This window comes from Scardinius erythrophthalmus (assembly GCF_964197995.2).
Source record: "Scardinius erythrophthalmus genome assembly, chromosome: 19".
In the NCBI taxonomy this organism is placed as follows: Eukaryota; Metazoa; Chordata; class Actinopteri; order Cypriniformes; family Leuciscidae; genus Scardinius; species Scardinius erythrophthalmus.
Genome location: NC_138239.1, coordinates 11,778,821 through 11,804,208, shown reverse-complemented (window position 1 = coordinate 11,804,208; position 25,388 = coordinate 11,778,821). Strand labels below are relative to the sequence as shown.

The 25,388-nt window shown below is 37.0% G+C and overlaps 2 protein-coding genes across 6 annotated transcripts; both read left to right on the top strand.

Moving 5' to 3' along the window:
• The first annotated feature begins 1,106 nt into the window (after positions 1–1,106).
• Positions 1,107–12,086, top strand: ywhaqb (tyrosine 3-monooxygenase/tryptophan 5-monooxygenase activation protein, theta polypeptide b). Its single transcript, XM_081347219.1, has 6 exons — positions 1,107–1,245; positions 2,564–2,955; positions 8,634–8,757; positions 9,749–9,912; positions 10,002–10,097; positions 10,686–12,086. Exons 2-6 carry the CDS (start codon positions 2,662–2,664, stop codon positions 10,743–10,745), a joined length of 738 nt encoding a protein of 245 aa, XP_081203345.1. The 5' UTR covers positions 1,107–1,245; positions 2,564–2,661; the 3' UTR covers positions 10,746–12,086.
• A 1,356-nt stretch (positions 12,087–13,442) lies between these two features.
• gcfc2 (GC-rich sequence DNA-binding factor 2) lies at positions 13,443–24,319 on the top strand. 5 transcript variants are annotated; one of them, XM_081394467.1, is made up of 18 exons: positions 13,443–13,800; positions 13,882–13,974; positions 14,139–14,231; positions 14,953–15,183; positions 15,268–15,365; positions 15,466–15,599; positions 16,220–16,403; positions 17,114–17,237; positions 17,408–17,468; positions 17,670–17,752; positions 18,065–18,264; positions 20,250–20,394; positions 21,354–21,475; positions 21,579–21,655; positions 21,776–21,842; positions 23,647–23,793; positions 23,875–24,014; positions 24,109–24,319. In XM_081394467.1, the coding sequence occupies exons 1-18, from the start codon at positions 13,542–13,544 to the stop codon at positions 24,218–24,220; spliced, it is 2,370 nt and encodes a 789-aa protein (XP_081250593.1). In that variant the 5' UTR covers positions 13,443–13,541; the 3' UTR covers positions 24,221–24,319. The 5 variants fall into 5 exon arrangements, with proteins under 5 accessions (XP_081250593.1, XP_081250591.1, XP_081250592.1 ...); XM_081394465.1 differs by having other exon boundaries at positions 13,444–13,800; positions 14,076–14,231; positions 15,496–15,599; XM_081394466.1 differs by having other exon boundaries at positions 13,473–13,800; positions 14,076–14,231; positions 15,499–15,599.
• Positions 24,320–25,388: the final 1,069 nt, after the last annotated feature.

Genomic DNA, 25,388 nt, shown 5'->3' with positions numbered 1-25,388 from the left:
GAAGCATACTAACTAGCCTACAGTCACTTATGTGGATTATTGAGTGCTTAAATGGATGACTACTTTAACCTGTTCAGACAAAGCTATGTTAGAATTTGTCATACATTCAGCCCTACCCTTTTACACTGTCTCTTGTTACCTCACAGGAAACTGACTGTGGAGAATAAAACATGCTTCAACAAAATTAGAATGCTTATTGCCAAGTGGGAACTAAATTTCACAATATCACTGTTTTTATAGTATTTTCTTTCAAAAACATAAAAAAAATACTGCCCCCCAAATTTTGAAATACGTGTTCATAATAATATTGTAACAGATGAAATATCTGTTTATTACCCATAGCAGACAGTTATTTTTTGTTGCATAGCAACATTGTGTTAAGGACTGTGGAAGGATGCCACTTAATGAATTTTCCACCATTTTAATAAAACATTGCGTCCTTAATTTTTTTTAAATATGAAGTAGCCCACCGGTTTTATAAAAGCAAAAAATCACTCCATGCCTTGCTGTATTGTGATTAAAGCCATAGTTAAATGTGTTGCAATTATGACCTTGTAATGATGTCCTTATTTAGCCATGCCTGTGTTCTCAATGTGTACTTGGCCTCTCGTACCTTATTGTTTATTTCTACATGCTATATGTGCTTGTGTATTATTATTGTGTTCAGAAATATCATTCTCTTTAAATCTGTGCTGGAATTTCAGCATCTTTTCTTATCATAGAGCTGAATGCTGTACATGTTTGCAAACCCCCAAACACACCTTGTATACACTCAACTAGCCCTTAGAAGAAGCAAAGCAATTATCTTTCCAATCTGATTAATTAGAGAGATGGTATTTGGGTCTCAGTAGGTAGGCTAGATCTGCTGTTGATGCATCCAGTTCCCAATCATGATGCTGATGGTGATGCTGGGGATGAGTAGGAGGAGGGGGGATCACCATAGCAATAGTGACGTCATCCCCCTTGCTCTAATTGGAGGAAACCCCGTGGCTACAAGTCAGAGTCTACGGGTCAACCGAACTCATTCGCGTCGGCCCGCCTCCATTCCCCGCGCTAAGCTGCTATTGGATGATCATTTGAAGAATAACTCGTTCTAGTGGGGAAGCGCGGCATCTGATTGGTTGACAGGCGGGATTAGCGACGTCCTACGGTAACACTTTCGATTGTCTTTCTCTACTACATTTTTTCCCTAACCATCCGAGCTCAAAGGCTATCAATCCGTTGGAGTCAACCGTTGATCGAGAGGTGAGATGCCATCTAATAGATTTAAGGTGTTATGTTTATTTATTATACAAGCTTAGATTCTTAAATATAATTTATATTGCTGCAATAGACGGCGTAATCAGTATAACCGCGCTGCTCGGTTGAGAGGCAGGAGGGGCTGCCAAACTGCGTCCACATCGATCAGGGGAAAAAAATGTTGATTTGCTTATTACAATGTAGTAAACATTTATTTCCTTTTGATGTGCGATACTTGTAGTCGCAGATTGAATATTTGTTGTCCAAAAATATAACATGGATTGGACAAGATGAGACCCATCGCTGTTGAAGGCGGGTCGTCACATCGCTACAATTGATTTTCTAAAAAAAAAAAAAAATTTTTTAGCTGATTTACATCAGCCTGAAGATGATTGACATAGAGATTTATTGGTAGTATAAATAAAAATTTATGTTGATATAATATGCATATCTGACGGCTGAAATTGTCAAGTAACGCCTTGTATAATGAGCAGTAACCTCATTGCTACGGAAATCAGGCTGGATTTCATTGATTCATATTGACTCGGTATGATTGTGATCGGTATATTGAACTGCGATGTCCTACTTTGTGTAACGTTACTTTAAATCCGCTCCACTTTGGAGATATGTATGGTATATGTATGATATTTTAGTGAACAGGGCAGGGCTATATGGATCACACTGACACAGATGTGTTAAGCCGCACACACACACACACACCCTGCCCTTGTCTCCAAACCTAGTGAGCTGCCTATCTAGACAGCATCTGTCGAAACGCGCCCAGAAATGCTGTCTTTTTTGGTGGGCAGCTCACTTTTAAGACGCATCCATTAATCTCAGCTGAAATCCGTGTTTTTAGACCGTGTGTTGAGAATGAAAGTGTAAGATTCACACGGAAGAGCATTGGTAGCGATTTTGGCTCATTTCAGTGAGTTGAATCTTTTTGAATCATTCACCAAAAAAGATTCAGTTCACTGATTCTTTCATTGTTTCGCCTGTAGGTGGCGAAAAAAATGGCGTGTTTTGACGTGGTATGAACGAGGAATTGAACTATTCTCTCAACCAATTCTGTTATTCAGATAATTTAATACAAGAGTTCATTGTTCGACATCCTTAGATCTCCTAACATGGACTTGTTCAGTAAAGGGAGTATTTGTTGATGATATGCTACACCGCTTGTACTCAAATGCTATTTGCTTGTGCTACAGCCAAAGCCCTCGCACACTACAAAGGGGAGAGACTTCAGTGAACAGAATGATTCGTTCACATAAATGATTCTCTAATCAATATATGGAGTGTGACTGTCATTATCTTTCCCCCTCAGCCTCTCCAGGGATTAAGCAGCGGTTCATTCCCCTCCTTTGATCAGTCGAGTGTCCCATAGACCTAGAAACACTCACAGACTTAAAGAAAAGCAGCAGGATGGACAGAACAGAGCTCATCCAGAAGGCGAAGCTGGCCGAGCAGGCCGAGCGCTACGACGATATGGCAGCCTGTATGAAGTTGGTGACTGAAGCTGGGTCCGAGCTGTCTAACGAGGAGAGAAACCTGCTATCCGTCGCCTATAAGAACGTGGTGGGTGCCCGGAGGTCTGCCTGGAGGGTCATCTCCAGCATCGAGCAGAAGACTGAAGGAAACGACAAGAAACTGCAGATGGTGAAGGAATACCGGGAGAAAGTGGAGTCCGAACTGCGAGACATCTGCAACGATGTGTTGGTGAGTATGCACGTCCATACAATGCAAAAACATAGTCTAACGTTTTTAGATAAAATAATTTGTGATATCAGTGGATGAACAGTATGAAAGGAAACCCTACACACAATGAAGAATGCAAATGTCTGTAATAGGGCTCAGGTTTAGTTTATTTATAGAGCCCATACAACTACGCTGTAGACCAAATGACTGTACAGACAGCAAAATACAAATATAGAAAAAAAAAACTACAGAAAACATCAAAGCATTAATCGAAATAAATCACGATATGGCTCAGTGCGATTATCATATTGCAAATTTGTAGTTTAAATAATTAAATATATGCGCTATGTGATATGCATTTTAAACACAAGCAGCTCGTGATCCAGTGTCACTGTAAAACCTGCCCCTAATGCAAACTAATCTCTACATGTCTTCTGAGTTTGGGTCACTTTATAACTTTATGTGCCAAAAATCTTCCCAAACTTGTAATGAGAAGTACTTCTAAAATGCCTGTTGTCAACAAATGAGAGGGCTCCTTCAAAGGCTCCTGGCAGTGTTTTTTTTTTTTTTCAAAATAACAGCTGAATTTTTTTTTTTTTTCAAGTACATTTTGAACCAGAATTATCAGAAAAACCACAAAAAAAATCCCCTTTAATCATGCAGTTCAGATCAGTATACACATAATACAAAGATTCCATTGCTGCCATTTTTTTTTTTTTTTTACTTTTTTTTAGTATTGTTTCACTTTAATCTTCAATGTTAAGTATATATTGCACAGCACACCAAAGACCAAAATAATGTACAACTTTGAATAGAATCTGTACCATTAAGTGGTATTTGCTGAATAAATCACACAAGCAAAGTGCCGTTGTTCTGAATATTAGCACTGCTGCGATTCAGCCATAGACATAGGCTACGTGTACATATCAGAATATGTGTTCCTCTGTAGACCACATATGTGCAATATGTCCTCTTTTCTGATGGAACAGCAGCCCAGTTTTGGCTCTCGCTGGAGACGAGGGTGTCTATATTAAGGGGAGCATGCACAGTCTTGCACAAGGACAGTCACAGTCTCATTATTTTTATATCTAGCTTATGTAGTGATAAGTCCAATTAGAAGGTGTGCAGTTTGTATTTAATACCTTTTTGTAAAGCAAACCTCTCTTTATGGAATTGGCATGAAGTGAATGAGAAGTGTTTCCAGTTAGACACTTCCCACAGAGGGAAGTGTTTATTTATAAAGTCAAATCATGTGCTTGGCTTTGTCTTTGCCTTATCCACAGAGAGATGAGATGATCAAAGGTCAGAGGTGGGTGTGTGTGTGAAGGTGCGTTCTGGTGCAGTTTAGTAACGCTGTCTGAATTGCTGTTGGGTAATAGTGATTTGTGCAGTTCCTCATTCTCAATGCTTGTGCTACTGGTGGAACAATTCAGCCTCATCCTCTCAGACACTTTGTTTCTTTAAATAAATACAATGTTTAACATTGCCTGAAGGAGGTTTGTTCTAAAAATGGAAGCTGTGGTTTATTTTCTCATAGCCTGTGCTGAAATGGTAGGACGAGGCTGCTATTGTGCATCAGAAAAAGTGGTGTATTAATAAAGAAGACCCTGACAAAATTTAAGATATAGACAAATTAGCGGATTTTAATTATATTTGATATATTTTATGTATCGGTATTAGATAAATATTGGTCGTTATTGGCTATTAATGTGTACATGCTTATTTCCTCTTTTTACTCATCTAACGCTCTCTTAAAGTTAAAGGTATAGCGGAGAATCTTTCCGAATTTTAGATAAGACCCGCCCTCTCCACTTTTTGAAAAGTTTGATTGATTCACCAGAATGATTGACAATTAGGAGGACCAATAGTATAGGTGATCCACCCGGAAGTAAAAAATCCTCCGCTATACCTTTAAACTTTTAAAACACTAATTTAATAATGCATTTAAATGAAAGTTTTGGCCAATCTAACATTGAATAACCATGTTTCTTACTTTACTGAATGTTGTGATGGCTAAATTCACTTGTAGTTTTTAATTTTTTTAAAAGGGGTCCTATTTATGCCCTCTTACGAAGTCTTTATTTCGTTTCTGCGGTTTACTAGAATGTTTTTTCATGCTTGATTGTTAAAAAAATTCATTATTTTTCACATATTTTACATTATTACAGCTCCTCTCTCCGCAGTCTGGTTGAACTCGTCATTTTCGGTGACCCTCCTTCCGAAATAAGAAATGTGCTGTGATTGGTTAGCTGGCCCAGTGTGTTGTGATTGGCAGCGCTTAGGGCCTGTTCGGGAATTGTCACGCCTCTTTATAACCGCTGGCTCTAATCTGATCTAAAAATTAATGATGGCATCAATTTCAAACCATTTCGAGACAGATTCAGACCCTGACCATTTAAACTAACAATCGTGTTGAACGGATTTCAAGCACGGACTTTGTAAGCACAGATTTCACAGGACATTTCAGAGTGGTATGTTTTTTTCCTGTAAATTTCTTATAGATACAATGTTATCCACCATTTAGTCATACTTGTCGGAAAACTATGGTAATACAAACATTAATCAATCACAAAATCATGGATAATTTTCCTAAGGGACGGTGAACAGTCTTACACAAGCAAGAGCTTACAAAAGCTAAAGTAAACTACATCAGTACTGTTATGTTAGTTAACGACTAAGCAAAGCTTTGCCCTTCGTTTACATCATAACTATCATAGCAACTAGTGGTCGATATCTTAGAGAGCAGGGTGGCCGATGGCTGAATTGAAGCCGATATATATTTATTTAAATTGATGTTTAATAAATTAGAAATAAATTATTTGAAAATAATAATTGAATACTAAAGTTGCGATGAAACTGAAGTAGCGACAGATCCTTTCCTCTGTATTGTGATACATTTAAGTGAAACATATTGTCAGGAAATAATGCAGAAGCAGGGATTTGGTTCGATCCATTGGTTGTTGGTTTGATGGCGGCAGATCTGAATGCTTGCAGTTCATTGTAAGAAAGGGGCGGGGTTTAAGCAGACTAAATGATTGGAGAAGTCAAGCATCCATCCACAGAGAGATGTCGTTTCGCTGGATTTTTGATTAAAAATGACAGAAAACAAAAAAAGAAATATAAATGAATGAATGAATCCTTCACAATAAGCTCAATAACATGCATTTATAAAATAGGGTGAATTTCCATTTTATGCCTACTTTAATATCAGTCATTTATCAATTATCTGCTATAACATGAAAATATTAACTTTTAATATCTGTAAAAAAATTGAAGATAGTGCTTCCACCAGAAAGCGAAAGTAGCCGGTCACTGTAGTTTCCTTCTAGTAAGTCAGTGGGGCTGTTATCAGTGGTTTTTCTGTAGTCCAGTCTAAATCCTTGTGAGTGGTGAACTGTGTTTGTGTAGTGAGTCATGGCCAGTTTCTGTGCACGGTTTAGTGAGAACTGGAGTTTGATTTCCCAGCTTGTCTTTGATGGCTAAGGGTGTGTCTGTGACTCATCTCACTGTTGAATCTGCTCTGGGATCAAGGTTGTTCCACACCCCCACCTGTCCAGACCGCCTGCCACATGCTGCCAGCTCTCATACTCACAGTAGGGAGAACTAGGCTCAATGAACAAGTGCCAAGTGTTTCCAGCATTTATCATTGATTTATATTTGTTACAACATTAGGGGAATGTTTAAAAAGATGTTCACCTGTGTGTGTACATGATCAACAACTAAAAATATTTGGAGTCTGACAGTAATTATTCTGAAATGTATTGTTTAATCTGGTGAACTTGTAACAAGAAGCACGTTGACTTTAGCTGGGATGGATTTAGAAACAACTTCTCCAGAAAGAGTTTTGACTGTCCAGCAGTTACTGTTTCCACACTAAAGCACAGCATGCTAAATGTTCACAGAGAAGATGGCACTAAACTCCTCTCCTTTACAACATCACCACTAAAAATATTAATATTATTAGCTCAAACACACTGCAGTTCAAAAGTTGGAGTCAGTAAGATTTTTCCCAAGTCTTTTATGCTCACAAAGGCTGCATGTAAAAACAGTAATGTGAAATATTATTACAATTTTAAATATTTTATATTTGAATATATTTTAAAAATGTAATTTCTTTCTGTGATGGCTGTGATCTGAATTTTCAGCATTACTCCAGTCTTAAGTGTCACATGATCCTTCAGAAATATTCTAATACGTTGATTTGAGAAACATTGTTTCTCATGTTGAAACTGTGATACATTTTTTTCATTTATCTTTGATGAATGGAAAGTAAAAAAAAAAAAACAGCATTGAAATATTTTGTAACCGTGTAGAAGTTTTTACTGTCTTTTAATCAATTTCATTTAGTCCTTGCTGAATAAAAGTGTTTTTAATGTTTTTTCTTCCCCCCCCCCCCCCAAAAGAAAACAAGCCCAAATTTTTAACCCAATGTAAGTCCATACACATAAATTAGGCCTAACACAAAGTCTCAAAATTAGATTTTAAGTTTGGATGCTCAACTCTGTGCTATTTTGTGTACATCTGTTTGTAGTCTTTTCAAATGCTGTTATTTTAGGTCAGAAAAAGGATTCTAGTATAGCACTGACCTTGTTTCTCTGGATTGGTCATCAAGACTGCCATCTCTGTGCTGAGAGTCCTTGACAAGTGTGAAGAATGAAAAAAAAAAATGCTCTGGCAGGCCTTTCACCTCAGGCAAGCATGAAGAAACAGGCCCTCATGCCAGAGAATGTTTCTTATGCTTTTGGTTTTGTCTGCTTTGACATTTTAGGGTGCAGTTTGTACTCTTTAAAGCCCAAAAAAATTATTTGCATGCCTTTGGTTAGAGGCATAGTTCATCCAAAAAAGTCAATTGCTCATGTCGCTCTGCACCTGTATGACTTTTTCTTCGGTGGAACACTAAATAAGTTATGAAAAACTATGAGTCAATGGGGTCCAAAACCCTGGACTTTCATTGTATGTCCAAAAACATGTTTACTTGTTACCACAGAAGAAAGTCATTCAGGTTTGGCATGACATGAGCTAAATAATAAATGATGGCTAAATAACATAATTAAAAATGTTGGGTGTACTTTCCCTTTAATCACTAAGAGAGCTATGAAATGCTGGACTATCCTAAATTTAATCAAACCTCCTAGCAGTTCACTGTGTGCTGATATGTTTCCTAATGATTTCTGTGTTGTAACAGTGTCTGTGAGGCACAGAAGTGTAGGAGGAAGCAGAGGAAAAATAAGCTCTCGTTGCATTTTCTGACCTGATCTTACCATAGCGTGGTAAGGAGTGGGTCATACCTCATGATGTTGTGTTGGCCTTTCTGTGGTAATCTGTCTCATCCTTGGTATGGTGGTTAATCTGGTATTTACCCGTGCCTTAAAGCTGTTGCTTTCACTGACACAGATTACTGTTGAAGCGGTCTTAGATGGATGTGAAGATCCAGCAGAAGGCTAGCCTCTGAGACTCAGATTAAGTTTAAATCTGGACTAAAATGAAGTTTGGAGTGAAATCCCTTAAAACTGTGGTAACGGCACTAACAGGAGGATGAGCTGATACTTAGCCTGTATTTGGTGGTTTGTGGACGTTTATTTGGGTCTTGGAGAAATGACAAGAATAAATGACATGAAGAAAGTGTCTAAACATGGTCTCTAGTTAAGCTTTCATGCCTTTCCACCAGTTCATTTCTTTCATTTACTCTTCTTCTACAGGAGCTGCTGAATAAATATTTAATTGAGAATTCCACAACTCCTGAGAGCAAAGTCTTCTACCTGAAGATGAAGGGCGACTACTACAGATACCTTGCTGAAGTTGCCTCAGGAGATGACAAGAAAGGTAAGAATGCATGGCTGCTAGTTTTGTAGGTTTCACAAACATGTTTGCATAAAATGTAGGACTGGACTTTCCTTGGTATGACGCAACTGGAAACATCGAAACAAGGGGAAGTTTGTCTCGTGTCTTGAGTCATCCGCTCAATACAAATGCTCATTTTCTTTCCTTTTTTTCTTACTTTCTTTAAATTTCATATATTTGTATTTTTTGGATGGCCTGGTTTTAGGCTTCTTTTTGCAGCTTTGTAGGCCTGAACGGTAAAGATGTTTTACTGTTGCCAACATTTTTACTGACCCCACCACAAAAACATATACAATTCATTTTTTTTAGCAGTATATTTGTAGGAGTAGGATAAGTTAGTTAATACATTAACTAATGTTAACTAATTAACCTTATTGTAAAGTGTTACCGTGTCTTTTTAATAAATGCAACACATTCCCAAAGTCATGTGAAATAATCGTGTTGCATAATCGTGATTTCAGTACTGACCAAAATAATCGTGATTATGATTTTTTCCATAATCGAGCAGCCCTAATACACACACACACACACACACACACACACACACACACACACACACACACACACACACACACACACACACACACACACACACACACACACACACACACACACATTTATTTACAGTAGTATTTCATATATTAGCAATGTATTTTATGTGCAAGTACAATATTTTATAAAACATTTACAATATTTGTAGTAGTATTTAATAAATTAGCAATGTTGTTTTAGTTAGTTGAAAAGGTAGAATTTATGCAGCTAACGTAACTCCATGAATTAATAATCACAGTTATGCGTAATATGTAAAATATTACAGATTTTATACTGATTTATAACTTTGAAGCCATTCAGAATTGGTAAAAGCTGCACTGGCCTGAAACTTCATATTATTGTTGAGCCCTACTTTAACATTATTGTCCCCAACATGACTAACCATTTACTTTTTTTTTTTTTTTTTTTTTTTTTTTTACAGCAACCATAGAAAACTCTCAGGATGCTTACCAGAAAGCATTTGATATAAGCAAGACAGAGATGCAGCCAACACACCCCATTCGTCTGGGTCTGGCCCTAAACTTTTCTGTCTTTTTCTACGAGATCCTTAACTCTCCAGAGAAGGCCTGCGCCCTTGCTAAACAGGTACGTTTCAAATTATAATGTTTGCTGTAAATTCATTACGGACGTGGACATTTTTTCATCTTTAACAATGTGTTTTTGTACAAATTTAGGCATTTGATGAGGCCATAGCAGAGCTTGATACGCTGAACGAAGAGTCTTACAAAGACAGCACTCTTATCATGCAGCTACTGAGAGACAACCTCACAGTAAGTAACAGCAAAGCCATCTTATTTCCTCACAGGTGATTCGATAGTGAGCGTAGAGGCATCGCAAACAGTTGTATAGAGGCTTTGAAATTGCTTTTTTGGTTTGATAGAGAGAAATACCATAAAATGTAAAAACAGAGAGATTGGATTCAAGAGATCAGAAAAATCCCTCTGTTGACAAGCATATAAACCGATCGAGTCTCTTCAGACATTTTTTACTAAACCACTCAATTCATATAGATTAATTAATCTCTTTATGAACTCTTTGAAGCGTCAAAATGGTAGTTGCATAGACTGTCAGTTGAGGGACAGAAAGCTCTCAGATTTCATCAAAAAGATCTTCACTTGTGCTCCAAAAATGAACAAAAGCCTTACAGGTTTGGAACGACATGAGGGAGAGTAATTATTGACAGAATTTAAATTTTTGAAAGTTTTGCACTACAATCGGCTGCTTTTCATGCCGTTACATGAGGTTTTTCACAGTTAAATGAACAAGAAGTAAATATAAACTATAGTAGTATATAAGTAATTCTAAAATAACATGGATTGTGTTCTGACCCTGGTATATAATTTTTTTTCTTCCACCAGTTATGGACATCTGACAACGCACCAGATGAGGGAGAAGGAGGCGAGGGAGGAGAGAACTAATCTACACACTTCTTCAGCAAAGAAAACAACCTTTTTACACATCTCCTTTCCTTTATCACTCCATGTCAGAATTCCTCCAGTAAAGATCAAACCCATGATTAATGAAGAGCTGTTTATGAAAAAACAAAATCATTTAGTCTTTTCACAAGTGCAGCTTTTGGACAAGAAAAGAAAGATATTTGGGGAGAAACCCTGTTCCTTAGTTTGTTTGTCTTGGCCTTCCATAATGTGCAGTTTCTGCTGTAGAAAAGTATGACTAGTGTCATTTTATACAAACATAATCTTAAAGTAATAGTTAACGGAAAATAAATTAATGAGTAAATTAAAAATAAGGACATGCATTTCATCACAGCTAAGTCTGAGACTAAAAAGTAATTGCAGGGATATTAAAAGCATTTAGATAACTGTTGTCATATACACCTACTGTATCTTGTACTTTAACACTCTTACCTGTTTCACCTCAGCACTACCACAGGTTGTGCACTTCCACTGAAAGCGGTGGTCAGTCACGCTTTAGATAGTTCAATATGGAAATTTAACAAAAACAAAAAAAGACGTTTGTTGAAATGGCGTGCATTTCAGATTTTACTTGGAAATATTAGCATCTGCCGTGGTATGTAGTATCTGACGGTCCTCAGTTTATAAACTGTTTAATTATATATATATATTTACAGTTTTTCACTTGATTTTGGCCTGTTTAGTGTTCCCTTTGCTTTTTATGGAAATCAAAATCATCCATAGAAATTAAAACCATTTGTAAGATGACTTAGGGCATATTTTATTTTATTTGTTTAGTAATGCTATGTTAAAAGTGAAACTGTGTATTTAGCAGTACCCAACTAGCATGCAGACCAGTTCTGACACGATCTGTGGCACAATGTGGTAATATGGTCTTGATGGTTTGATTCACGTATTAATGGCCCACTCTAGAAATTTATTTCACATAACGCATGCTAAGAACGATAGAAGACCAGAAACAAGTATCTTTCTTCTGACTGCTAGCGTTGAATTTGTGTTGTTGGCAAATAACATTGCCTGTGTATGTCCAGAACACTGGAATGGGAATCAATGCCATATTGCCAATATTAAAGTTCTGTTTAGTAATTTTTAATGCATTGTGCACAGGTGTGTGGTTGTCCAGAGAGTGTCATTATAGTTTGGACCACTATTACCTTGTTTCTCCTTTTTGTCTTTTTTTATTGTGTATGTGATTTTTCTCTCTCTCTCTCTCTTAATTTCCCATGGATTTTAGTCTCACAAAAGCCTTGTGAAAATGTTTTATGCCCTATGTATGTTATGTAACATGCTTAAAAATTACATTTTATAAACCAATTTGCTGTCCTGTGTTGTTATTTTTTACATTTGCTTCATCTTAAATAGTGGACAATCTTCACTTTGGAGAGTTATAATGGAGAATTGGACTACTTGGGCTGTATCTCCATAATTATTAGGTTTTGAGTCAAAAGTGTATTTACACGTGCTTTGCTTGTTCTGGGTTTGTATGTTGGTTTCAAACAGTGTGATGCTCAATCCTCCACTAGATGACAGACTGGACTGAACAAAGAACACACGAGATCTACAGAAAGGGCCAGAGCCAACTCTACTTCTTGAGAAGATCCAGGTCCTTCAATGTGTGTCGAGGCTAGTGCCCTGCTTTATACTGTAGTGTGCTGGGGCACTGGGATTATAGCTGGAGATGCTGAATAAGCTTATTAAGAAGGCAGGCTTTGTCGTTGGAGTGGATCTGTATATTATTGAGGCTGTTGCAGAGAGGAGAATAATGTTCAAACTGCTGTCCATTACAAAAAATACCTCACACCCCCTCCATGACATGCATGCTGGAATGAGAAGTACATTCAGCAATCGATTAATCCAGCCCTGATGCATCAGAGACCGTTACAGGAGGTCATTTATGCTTACTGTTGTGAATTCATCCATCTATCACCCTCTGAACTAGGTCTCTGCTCATCTCATAGCTGTACTTAATGCAGTAAATTCAAGGAATAGTGCAATTTATTACATTTTACTGGTTTTTTTTATATATACTTCAACAAATATGTGCAATAATTACTGTTTATTGGCACTGTTTTATAGGGTCTTAGCATAATTACAATATGCAATAATATATATTTTTAATTTATATAACTACTTGATTCATTTCTAAATGTGGGTTAAATTTGTTAATGTATTGCATGTGTACAGTATGTGGTTTTTATTTTTATAGGGTATATATTTTTATTGGGTTTATATTATAATCTGTTGTCCTGCTAAAACACTTAAATTTCTCACGTGGGATCAATAAAGCTACCTACCTACCAAACTAAAAATAGAAAAGACTAGTTGGTTTTAATACAGCAATTCACAGTATTACCCAAAGCACCCTCAGTTGGTTGTAAAAGTAACTAGTAATTAGTTTTTTTTTTAAATCCCAAATAAGACAGCAAACATTAAAGATAGGATTCCCAGTTTTAGTTGAGCAGAGGCTTAGGCTATATTAAAACAATAACAAAATATAAAGTAAAAAGTTATCTAGTATAGTACTGTGATACTTCCTAGAGCTTCAGCTTATAGGCTGAAGGAAACAGCCTTTAAAAATTCTGTTTCAATTAGAAACAATCAAGACTCAGTTCGGAGACATTTAGCATGTATTTACCAATTTTTACAACAAATTAAATATGCCTTTCTTTACACAGATGCAGGACTTTTATTATGTAATGTTTTTAAACCACGACCAGGAAGTACAAAATACGTCACTACAAAACGTTGATTTCACGTTCACATTAGATTGTTTTTAAAATGTTTAATAAAAAGCCGCGCAGAAATTTCAGGCAAAGGAAAAACGAATCCAGTGATGAAGATGAGAATGAAAAGCTCGGCGGTGTTGACGGTGGAAAGGAAACGGAGAAAGCAGATTCAAAAGCAGATTTGCCGCGAGGAGGGAGTTCAAAGGCTCGCGAGTGTGACTCCAGTGATGAAGAGGAGACTGGACTCCAGTCCAGAGACATAAAACACCAGTCGAAGAGCAAAACGCTCAGCTTCTTTGACGATAAAGACGGTAAGCATTTTACTATAACCAGTCATATGCACTTCTAATGGCTAATAGATTCGTTTTAACGAAGAAACCTTACTCTTACAGCCATTGAGGGAAGTTTTAAAGTAAAACGGTCAGTCAATAGAGAAGTTGTGTTCCAGGCACGGAATAAAGAGGATTCTCCTGTACCGTTACAAGGTAAGTTACAGTAACTGAAAAACTACATAGTTTGATCTGCAGAGACATGCTTTTCATCTGACAGTGAATGTTATGGTCCATAACACTTCATCTGTTTTCAGTTAAGAAGAGTAAGGATGTCAGTTTGCAATCTGACAGTGATGCTGCTGATTCTTCTGTTGAAGAAATACCTCCTGACAGTGATGATGATCATGAAGATGATGATGAAAGCTCTTCTACCATGTCAAGCTCATCTGGTTCTTCAAAACCACAAAGAGGTTCTGTCTTCAACTAAATCATTTGCCTAAGTAACGTTAACCATTAACCCTCTGAACAAAACAGATTAAATACACTTAAGTACTAGGCCATATTATTTCATTAATATTTTGTATTTTGAGGGGACCTCATGGTACCTCTGAATTAGGCACTATTTATTTCTGTATAAATAAAACACGGTATTAATTGGAAATAATATTTTCCCCATTTACTTCCTATGGTGGCCTTTTTTTTAGGGTCAGTTAGTCTAAAGAAAAATCCACTGTGTTTATATAGCAAGTGTCAGAAAAGTCACCAAGTTTCATACCATTCAAAATCCAACTGAAATACAAAATTTAAAATCAAAAATGAGTCTCTTCTCTTCGTTTACTGGCTTGAGGCCGGGATAACCTGTCACTCATATGACACCACAACTGTTTAATCAACTCCTGATCGACAAAATCAAGTCCCCCCCCTACGTTTTTTTTTTTTTTTTTCTTCTTGTTTGAGAAGCCGTTTCAATCGAATATAGCCTACAATAGGGAAGAAGATACTATTGCAACTGGACTACAGGGGGACTTTAAAACATTAAATTGTTCTGTCTAAAATTACCAAAGACCACCAGAGGTTTGAAGCAATGGATCGAAATTCTGTCATTGTTTACTCACTATCATGTTGTTTATGAACTATTGCTTTAACACTTAAGTGCGATTTGTTAATGTCATTATTTGTCAATTGCTGCAGTCATCATTCCTGATGCTAGAAATATTCGTGCTGCCAAAGAGAAAAGGAGAAATGCCAGAGCCCAGCAAGATTACATCTCACTGGATTCACCCCACACTCCTGGAAGCCTACAGGAGGAAGATCCGAGCACTGAAGAACAAGACAGCGACAATGATCTGGATGATCATGAGCGCAGAATTGAGTTTGCACCCAAACCCAAGACTGTGAGAGAGCGAATGGCTGAGAAGATGGGTGAGAAACTTGTGTTACTTGTGTATATTAAATCACTAAAGTAGTTGGGAGAGAGATCGAATGTTCTGTGTTTGTGTTCTGTAGGAAGTGATAGTGACGAGAGTTTTTCTGATAGCCAGGAGGAGGAAGACCAGCAGATGTGGGAAGAGCAACAGATTGGAAAAGGAGTCAAAAGACACCAAGTGAGACTCACCACTGTGACAGATTTTAATCTCCATGAGCCTTTTCGGATAATATTTAACTAAACATTAACTTGCTTTATATTACACACTGCTTCCATAGTGTTTCAAGGACCTTTCCTTGTATTCTCAGAAGGATTGGCAGGCTCCTAGACCAGCCCGACAGAAGAAAATGGACATCCCCGAAACGCTACCACCAGTCAGAATTGATGCCATTAAGAAGAGAATCATTGGAAAGTAAGCTGCTGTTATGCATTCGTTTTGGATGATTTTAATGGATATTAAATAAATAAAATGTAATCAAAATATGAATATTAACTAGGCTATATATACACTACTGTTTGGGTCAGTAAGATTTATTTATTTTTGAAGAATAAATTAATACTTTTGAGCAAGGACGCACTGATCAAAAGTGAGAGTAAAGACATTTGTAATGTTGCAAAAATTTATATTTCAAATAAATGCTTTTGTAAAATCTTAGGGGGAAAAAATGTATCATGGTTTCCAGAAGAAATTAAGCAGTACAACTATTTTTAACATTGATTTATACTAAGAAATGTTTCTTGAGTAGCAAATCAGCATATTAGAATGATTTCTGAAGTATCATGTGACACTGAAGCCTGGAGGAATGATGCTGAAAATTCAGCTTTGCCATCACAGGAATAAATTACATTATAAAATATTTTTAAATAGAAAAGTTTTTTTTTTATTGTAAGACAATTTCACAATATTAATTTGTTTCAGTATTTTTAATTGATTAAATGCAGCCTCTAGAACATAAAAAAAAATAATAATACTAATCTTACTAACTTGAATGGCAGTGTATATAATTTATATTTAAAAAAATCTCACTCCAGGTTGGATTCGCTGAAACAGGTGCACAGGGCACGGGAGGCAGAGCTGAGGAGGATGCAGCTGGACGTGGAAATGGCCAAGAGCTCTTTAGAGAGCCTTGAAAACCACCCCGCAGATGAGCAGCTCCGATTCTACCGTACCATGAACGCGTTCTCACAGAACCTACTGGAATGCCTGTCTGAGAAGGTAGGCAAAGTTAATCTTTACTAAATGAAGTATGCAGGTAATACAGAATAATTATATACGATTTAGACGACGTTCGGCCAACGTTGGGCCATTGATGAGCGTCTGTCGGGCTAGTTTTTGCGGTGTGTTCCACACGACGGTTGTAGTCGGGCTCACGTCGGCGGGAGTTCGCCCAATTCAACGTATTGACTCTGCGTCAGGGCTGTCGGTGAGAGAGAGAACTCTGATTGGCTGGTTAGTTTAGGGAGCGGGTGTGCACGAGAATAAAAGCAAAAATGGTGAAAGCAAGCAAAGAAGTCAAAGAAAGCTGTTCTAATTTTACGTCATCCTACCTGAGCATTACCTGAATACATGAATATTTTCATATTAACATGAGCCACCTGGAATGAATAAAGTGATCTGCATGATTGATATTCAAAGTGGTAAACAAATGCTTTATTTATGGTTTGTATAGCTGCAATCCTAGTTTCGGTTTCCCTTTTTGAATGACGAATACCTGCTAAAATATAGAGTTATTTTCTTACACACAGGCGCAAGAACGCACATGCTAGTTGGCAGTCAGCTGTAGTCTTTGAGGTGTGTAAAAGCACAGCTTTTTGGCCCAGACGCAGCCAACGCAAGGCGACAACACAATTGGCTTTCGTCACCTCTAGTTCTTTGACGACGACTTGGTGTGTCACAGCCTTTAAGTAGATTGTTTTATTTTTCAGATGGCTTTAATAAACTCTGTTGAGCTGGACATGCACAGTCTCTATATTGACCAGGCTGAGGCGCTGTTGAGTCAGAGAAGAGAAGCACTACTGGAGGAATCCTCACAGATTCAAAAATTAACCTGTAAGACTACAACTATGTACTGCCTTTTAGTTTCATTGCAAAATTATTTTGTAGAGGAGGCCTCACATCTTATGCCCTCACATATGATTATAATAATCATAACTTCCATCAATCACAGGACTGAATGCACATTCATTCATATAATATTGTGTATTGTGGATGTCTCGTAGATAACACTGATTCACACAGCAATGGTGACGCAACCGGAGGCTCTAGCCCAACTCGGCAGAGGTGAGATGGATTATAATGTATGCACTTTCACCATTACTGAATGTTATTGCTGTAAATACTGGATACACTTAGCCTGACATTTTGAGTCTTTATAGATTACAGCCTTTGGAGGCTTTCTGAGATGCTTATAATCTTTAAATTACAGTTGGCAAAGTCATTTATCATTGGGTTTTCTGTTCTCTATGTGTTTTCATGTCTAAGCTTGTCCTATGAAGACATTGGGTGCGTACCTTGTGACTGGGAACCAACAGTAGAGCAGGAGGCGGAGCTACAAAGTAAAAGAGGTGGGAGAAGCTTTATTGAAGCACAAAAAAAATAATTTTTAGTCACTATGAAATGAGAATGGATTATTATTTTTTTATATTGCAGTATTTATTATAAATGATATATCCATGCACTTGTAATCTTTTTTCAAAATAGCTAATTCACCCCACCTACTCCCCCCAACACAGGAGTAAAGACTATCCATTTCATGCTGACTTTAAACAGTGGCGTCAGAGCCTATAAATACTTTGAGAATACAAACATTGCATCCAACACTTGTTTAAAGTCCATGTGGAATATGTACAGCATCTATAACTTGGATTCAATTTCAGATGATCTACTGAAAAAGGCACAGGAAGTGTTTGCAGATGTTCAGACAGAGTTCTGGGACGTGAAGAAAATCCTTTCCAGATTTAATGAGTGGCGTGTCTCCTTCCAAGAGTCTTACAGTAATGCCTACATTGGCCTGTGCCTCCCTAAGCTCCTGGCACCCCTGATCCGACACCAGCTCATTGGCTGGAATCCTCTTCAGGTGATCTATGGTTATTTGGATGTTCCATCTGATTATTTTGTACTATATTCAAATCAGCTGGAAATGACCAAAATGTGCTGTGTTTGGACCTGAAACACCCCGTTTTCCATCCATAAGGATCTGTGGATCAGGACAAACTCAGCATTTGACAGTAATTATGAGTAGTAATTAAGTAACCTTATTGTCAAATATCACAAATATTGCATTTTTACAGCTTAAGTACAGCGCATATCACACACGTCTGCTGCGTATCTTTAGTTATTTTAAAAGCCAGATTTCTCAGACTGCATTGTAGATTTGAAGGTGTGTATTCAGCAACTTATGCGTCAGACAAATTAAATTACTGTACTGAATAAAATTTAAACTGATTTTGTTCTATATTTTCTACAAAAGAACCTACATATTTCTTCACTAAATTACTAGTTTATTATGTTAGCAAACATAATTACATTACAGATAATTAGAACTGCAGTGCTGTGCAGTGTCAACACTAAAAGCTGAGTCACCAATTATACTGGTATTGACGATAACCATGATAGTAAAAAAAGAAGTACTGATATTGTGTTAATACTACTGTACATATACAATAATATTGTAAATAATCCAGCACTAGTAACTAACTGATGTGATGGATTTTTTAATTAATCATAACTAACATTTATTTTTCTTGCAGGAACAACATTCATATGCTTTTGAATCTTAAATGTTTCCAAAACCTTTGGTTTAAAACTCGTGACTTTGAGTGTGTGAGTGTATAAATAACAAATAGGGGAAATTAAACTGGACAGATGTCTAGGTTTGAAAACTTGTGACTAACAATGAAGTAATCAAGAAAACAGAGTTTGAGTAACAGAAGAAACTAGTAACAGAAGGGTTTGCCTATGAAGAACCAATCAAATTGTTGGGAAATTATGTAATGTCTCATGTAATTTTCGCCATGCTCAATTATTGCTGCGCAGCAAATTATGGTCAGGGGACTCGGCCGATGTCAATGAGGAGACACGCTAGAGTATAAATATTATTGAACGGGGACGTTGATTGTAGACGAGACCCAGATAAACTAACGTCGACTGTAGACGTTCGGGGACCCAGAGAAACTAACGTCAACTGTAGACGTTCGGGGACCCAGAGAAACTAACGTCGACTTTAGACGTTCGGGGACCCAGAGAAACTAACGTCGACTTTAGACGTTCGGGGACCCAGAGAAACTAACGTCGACTTTAGACGTTCGGGGACCCAGAGAAACTAACGTCAACTGTAGACGTTCGGGGACCCAGAGAAACTAACCTCGACTGTAGACGTTCGGGGACCCAGAGAAACTAACGTCGACTGTAGACGTTCGGGGACCCAGAGAAACTAACGTCGACTGTAGACGTTCGGGGACCCAGAGAAACTAACGTCGACTGTAGACGTTCGGGGACCCAGAGAAACTAACCTCGACTGTAGACGTTCGGGGACCCAGAGAAACTAACGTCGACTTTAGACGTTCGGGGACCCAGAGAAACTAACGTCGACTTTGACGTTCGGGGACCCAGAGAAACTAACGTCGACTTTGACGTTCGGGGACCCAGAGAAACTAACGTCGACTTTGACGTTCGGGGACCCAGAGAAACTAACGTCGACTTTAGACGTTCGGGGACCCAGAGAAACTAACCTCGACTGTAGACGTTCGGGGACCCAGAGAAACTAACGTCAACTGTAGACGTTCGGGGACGTCGATTGTAGACGAGACCGAGGTAGACTTAGGTCAGGTACGTTTAAAAGAAATCTACCACACTGACAATCCAATATAGCAGATGGTGGTATTGCACCAGCATCAGTCCGTTTCCTTTTAATGACCTTTAAATGTTCACTATTTTTATATCTGTCTGTCATCGACGTCTTGCCACTCATGTTATACGTAATGGATTTACTAACATATATATATATATATATATAATATTATATTATATTAAATTATTTATTTATTTATTTTTGTAATGTAGGCAGAAGGTGATGACTTTGAGGCATTGCCGTGGTATTCTGCTGTTGAGAAATTCTGTCACGGTCTGGGTTTTGAGGAATCTGAGAACATGGATAAGACGACACTGCCCACCATAATTGAGAAGACGATCCTCTCTAAAGTTCAAGGTGAGTCATTTGCACATATTTACGCCAACATTTTTATAATGCCCAGCAGTCTGCTACAATTTACATTGAGTTTGGGAACAGAATATTTCAGAGAATATTTTAATATCACGCTTTTGGTTGTAATTTACAATTAAAGGGGTACTTCACCACTGGCAAAAACTTGGCTGCCAATACAGTAGAAAGGCTGGGAAAAATTTAAATCGTTGCTACCCGACTAGAGAAATCAGAAAAAAGGCTGTTGCCTTTATTTTTGCCATATAGATTGGAAAACTTAAACACCCATAATGCACTGGGCATGTTGTCCCACTAGTCTGCTATGGATGCGCTTACCAGAATCAAATACTACCTTGCTTTAGTAGGAAACGCTTCTTAGCAAACATTTAGTCATGGTGTCATCTTGTATTGTTCCCGGGTCAAGAATTCAAAGAGTAAACGTTTAGCGGGAGTGAGTTACTTTCGGTTTCCAGTGAAGGATCCAGTGTTGTAAGCAGTGGCTAAATGCTGCAAAGAGAATGCTGCAACAGAAAATCTGGAAAAAACAAAAAACTAAATTTTTGTAGTCAACATTTCAAATGACTACATGAACAGTGTTGTAAAAGCAAAACGCTGTTACGTACAAGAAAGCAAGCTGTTGCCTTAGTTTTCCATTTTTACTATAATGCTGTTTAAAGAGTAGACATAGAATGATATCATTTTTTTTTTAATGATAAACCTACCCTTAGATTAACTGTTCTGTTAATAATGCTCTGTCTATCCGACTGTCCGTGGCGGGGATACAAAAATGCGAAAGTATAATCTGTAGTTTTCATGAAAGTCCTGCGTACGGCAGGCTTGCTGACAAATAAACATGAAGTTGCACTTTAAGTAGATTAGAATGTCTTGCTTTCACTGTAGGATTCGTTCAGAAGATCAGAATTAATTATCTAATTAATTAAACTGTTGCTTGTTGTTTTGGGCAGGTTTCGTGGAGCTGGTCTGGGACCCTCTGTCTACGCAGCAGTCTCAAACCCTCACAACACTGTGCAAGAGAATACAGGATGATTATTCTGTATTTGATGGTGAACAAAGCAAACCTGTCAAGGTATTGACCTATGATGCATTAAAACTCTGTGTGGATCAAAACAAATGTAACTTTATGGATATAATGTCAGTAAGTATAATGAACCTGTGATTTCATCCTGCAGTCCTTTGTTGAAGCAGTTATTCAGAGGTTAAGGAGTTCAGTTGATAATGACGTCTTTGTCCCACTGTACCCAAAAAAGTAAGTTTTATCTTGATTTATTTGTTTTGAATATTTTATTTGATCATAATTTAAAAGGTTGATGTGTTTTGTAAGATTACATTATGTTTGTGTGTGAAAGACATTGTGTTTTTGTGTAAGGTTTTTAGAGGATAAGAGGTCACCACAGTTCCAGTTTCAGAACAAACAGTTTTGGTCAGCAGTGAAGGTGTGACATTTCACTTCTGGTCATGTTGTGACTGTTCATATCTTTCTGTACATTAATGTACACTACCGTTCAAATGTTTGGGGCAGGTAAGATTTTTTTTAAATGTTTTTGGAAGAAGTCTCTTATGCTCACCAAGCCGACATTTTTTAAAATCAAAAATACATCAAAACAGTAATATTGTGAAAAATATTGCAATTTAAAATAACTGTTTTCTATTTCAATTTTAAAATGAAATTTATTTCTATTATGGCAAAGATGATTTTCAGCAACATTACTCCTTCAGAAATCATTCTAATATGATGATTTGGTGCTCAAGAAACATTTCTTATTGTCAATAATGCTGAAAATAGTTGAGCTGCATGTAAACATATGACATTTTTAAGGATCCTTTGATAAAAGAACAGGATCTATTTAAATTAAAAACTGTATAACTAATTCAGTGTATTTACTGAATGTATTTATAGTTATGTCTGTTAGAACAATACTTAAAAGTTTGAAAACTAGAGTAGGGCTGCACGATTCTTGCTAAAATGTGAATCACTATTTTTCTCCATGGGAATTGAGATCACGATTCTCTTACACGATTCTCATTTTTTCAACCAAAATTTATTGCTCAAGTACAAAAAAACAAAACAAAAACAAAACAAAGGACATTCAGTATAATAAAGTGCAGGAGTAACAAAAATGGTCTCTTTTCTTTATTTTAGACCCCTTAAAGTGAATAATTTTAAAGCTTTATGTTGTTGAACATAAGAGAACATTAACATACAATAATACATAAAAATAACTAAATAGAACCTGTGCTTTTTGCTCCAATTGGCACAGCATGTACATAGTACTTACATCTACTGTGTTTACGGGAATACTCGACTTGGCATTTTGAAATATTTCTGTGTGTATTTGGCCGTTTAGGTGCACAACCGAAGACAAAAACTACTCTGCTTGTCCGTGTTTCGCTCGGAGCGCGTGCACAGCATCCTGTCAGCATAATTCAGTTCTCATTCGCGACTTATCACGCTTTTAATATTTCTTTTCAATATAAAGCACATCCTGCTCTTTTCTTTCTCATTCATGTTTGTTATTAATAACTTTAAACATAATCGTCAACTGAAATATGCGCGGATTGTCAAAAATACGACACATAGCCTATGTATAGGACATAAAATTGTCTCTGCGCAAAAGTGTAAGTAAAAGGACAGCAAAGCACCCGTTTCAATAAAAGGATATATTAAAGTTTATATAGCCCACTTTTACATTTTCGCTGCTGTTCTAAAATGGTTTTCGCCATTACCTTAAACAAGCTGCTTGAATCCAGTGCAGGAGCTGTAGGTTGCAACTTACTACAGAAACGTATTGGTTAGTGGATTGCTGTGGTGACTCGTGACACTCGCGAACAGCACTGAACACGAATATTATTATTATTATCATATATTTTGTTATTGTGTGAGTGTGGCCAATAACGCGTGAATGCAGCATGATCTGAATGCAGGGAAATACACGGAAGTGAATCGCCATTATTAAGAAAAAAGATCGCATTTATGTTTGAATCGAGATCGTGATTTTTTTTATTTTTTCGAATAATCGTGCAGCCCTAAACTAGAGCAAACTGCTATACATCACTTTTGATCTTGAATGTGTCCTTGCTGAATATTAATTTCTTTCTTTCTTTTTTCTTATTGACCCCAAACTTTTGAATGGTAGAGTATCTGTTCATGTTAATTAAACTAATATTTAGAGTAAATTGTTTCTTTGTGACATGCTGTTTGTTTGTAGATTAAATCTTTTTTATTTTTATTTTTTTCAGTTGCTTGGTAACATGGCGTTATGGGATGGTTTGATTCCTGAACATGTTCTTAAAGAGCTAATGTTGGATAAACTTCTTGGCCGTTACTTGATGATAACCATTCTTAACATATCTGATCCGAAACACACCATCCAGAAATGCAAAAAGGTGCATACATTTACAGTGTCAATCTAATCTCATGGTTACTACTAGGGTAGTTATAAAACTAACTTTTATCTTTCTAAAAAGATTGCAGATGTTTTTCCAAACTCATGGTTTATTGATGTGAACGCTGGATCGTCACTTCCTCAGCTGCAGAACTTCAGCAAACATCTTCTTCAGACCGCTCATGCGATATTCAGGGACAACAATGACTCCAGCAACACGCGGTATGTATTGTACAGTAGTGTGTGTGCACTGCAGTCTATTATTTATATTATATAATAGATCTAATTCTATTTTTCTTTTTCTTTTTTTTTCCAGAGCACTTTTATCTGATGTGCTGTTTGTCCTTAAGAACATAAAGGCACATGACAGTATTAGGACAATAACAGAAAAATATCATTGTGAGGATCTGTTAAAAGCTCTCCAGTAGCAGCCATCTTGTGTCTGCAGAAGGTTTTATATGTTTTTAATTTGAAAAGTCAGTTTGATATGTGTATGTATAGTGAATAAAATGTTTTATTTTGGTCCACATGGGTTTGATTTTCCTTACCTTGGTTGGAACTGTCATTTACTTCTGTCAAAATACTGAAATATTTTAGTTTTTACTATTCCACAATATATTTTTATGAAATGATATATGATACTCATTGTACATGTATATCCCAAAAGAGCTTTTTCCTGGACTTTAAGTAGTGTTGGATCTAACATTACTGGCTTAGTCAAAGACGTACCATTCAGAGTCACCATGAACGGTGATTTAGGTTCCATGAATATGATTCTTTTTAGAAGATTTCCTGTTGTGAAGTAACTCAGCCTTCCAAGAAAATAATCTTGCAGATGTTTGAATCTGAGAAGCTATCCAACTGATGTTTCCCCAATTGCAAACCTTTTTTTCCACCACTTTATTTGCATCTGTACAAAGATCCATGTTTCAGTGATGTAATTATTAGTGGTGCTATATCATTTTTACATTTTTCTTGTTGGGGAAGCCGTTTGACTCGGTCACAATAGGGAAGAAAAGACTATCGCCACTCCCTAAATGGAAGACGATGAGGTAGCGTCTTCCATTTCATACCGACTTTTAACAAATTGATAACACACTGGCATTGATGCTGCGAGTTTTGCAAGGGCAAGCATCCAGAAAATATATAAGCCTGGTTATATTTTATAGGGGTTTTTTTTATGTCTCAGTAGAGACTGAAGAGACTCAATAAATAGGTTTATTGTTTTGTTGTGGCTTGTTTTCCCCTGTGCATGTTTCGATTTATGAGGATGACATCATTACCGCTAAACCAAACAATGGCATTTTATTGAATGGATCCTCAGAGACAACTTGCATTTCCAGAATGCCTTTCTATCAGACCAGTTGAAGTAGACGCACATGACAAGAACGTAGCTGCCCCTTAAATCGTTTATGTGTCGTGATTGAGATCTTCAGCATTTGTCACAGAACATTCTCTTGACGAGTCCGTCATTGCGTTGAGGTTTGTTTTAATTTAGCTATTTCTCTTTGATTCTTCTATGTTGAGATATTTCGTGAAATGGTTTCATTATTGTTGCTATGTCAACCAGAAGCCTCTTGAGAAAGTGTATTTTGT

What these genes read in the sequence shown, in the direction of transcription:
- gcfc2 (XM_081394464.1), top strand. Translation starts at nt 13,542, where the DNA reads ATGTTTAATAAAAAGCCGCGCAGAAATTTCAGGCAAAGGAAAAACGAA. An exon ending in CTTCTTTGACGATAAAGACG is followed by an intron (nt 13,801 to 13,881) that starts GTAAGCATTTTA and finishes TTACTCTTACAG; the next exon opens with CCATTGAGGGAAGTTTTAAA. An exon ending in TTCTTCAAAACCACAAAGAG is followed by an intron (nt 14,232 to 14,952) that starts GTTCTGTCTTCA and finishes CAATTGCTGCAG; the next exon opens with TCATCATTCCTGATGCTAGA.
- ywhaqb (XM_081347219.1), top strand. Translation starts at nt 2,662, where the DNA reads ATGGACAGAACAGAGCTCATCCAGAAGGCGAAGCTGGCCGAGCAGGCC. An exon ending in ACATCTGCAACGATGTGTTG is followed by an intron (nt 2,956 to 8,633) that starts GTGAGTATGCAC and finishes CTTCTTCTACAG; the next exon opens with GAGCTGCTGAATAAATATTT. An exon ending in CTCAGGAGATGACAAGAAAG is followed by an intron (nt 8,758 to 9,748) that starts GTAAGAATGCAT and finishes TTTTTTTTACAG; the next exon opens with CAACCATAGAAAACTCTCAG.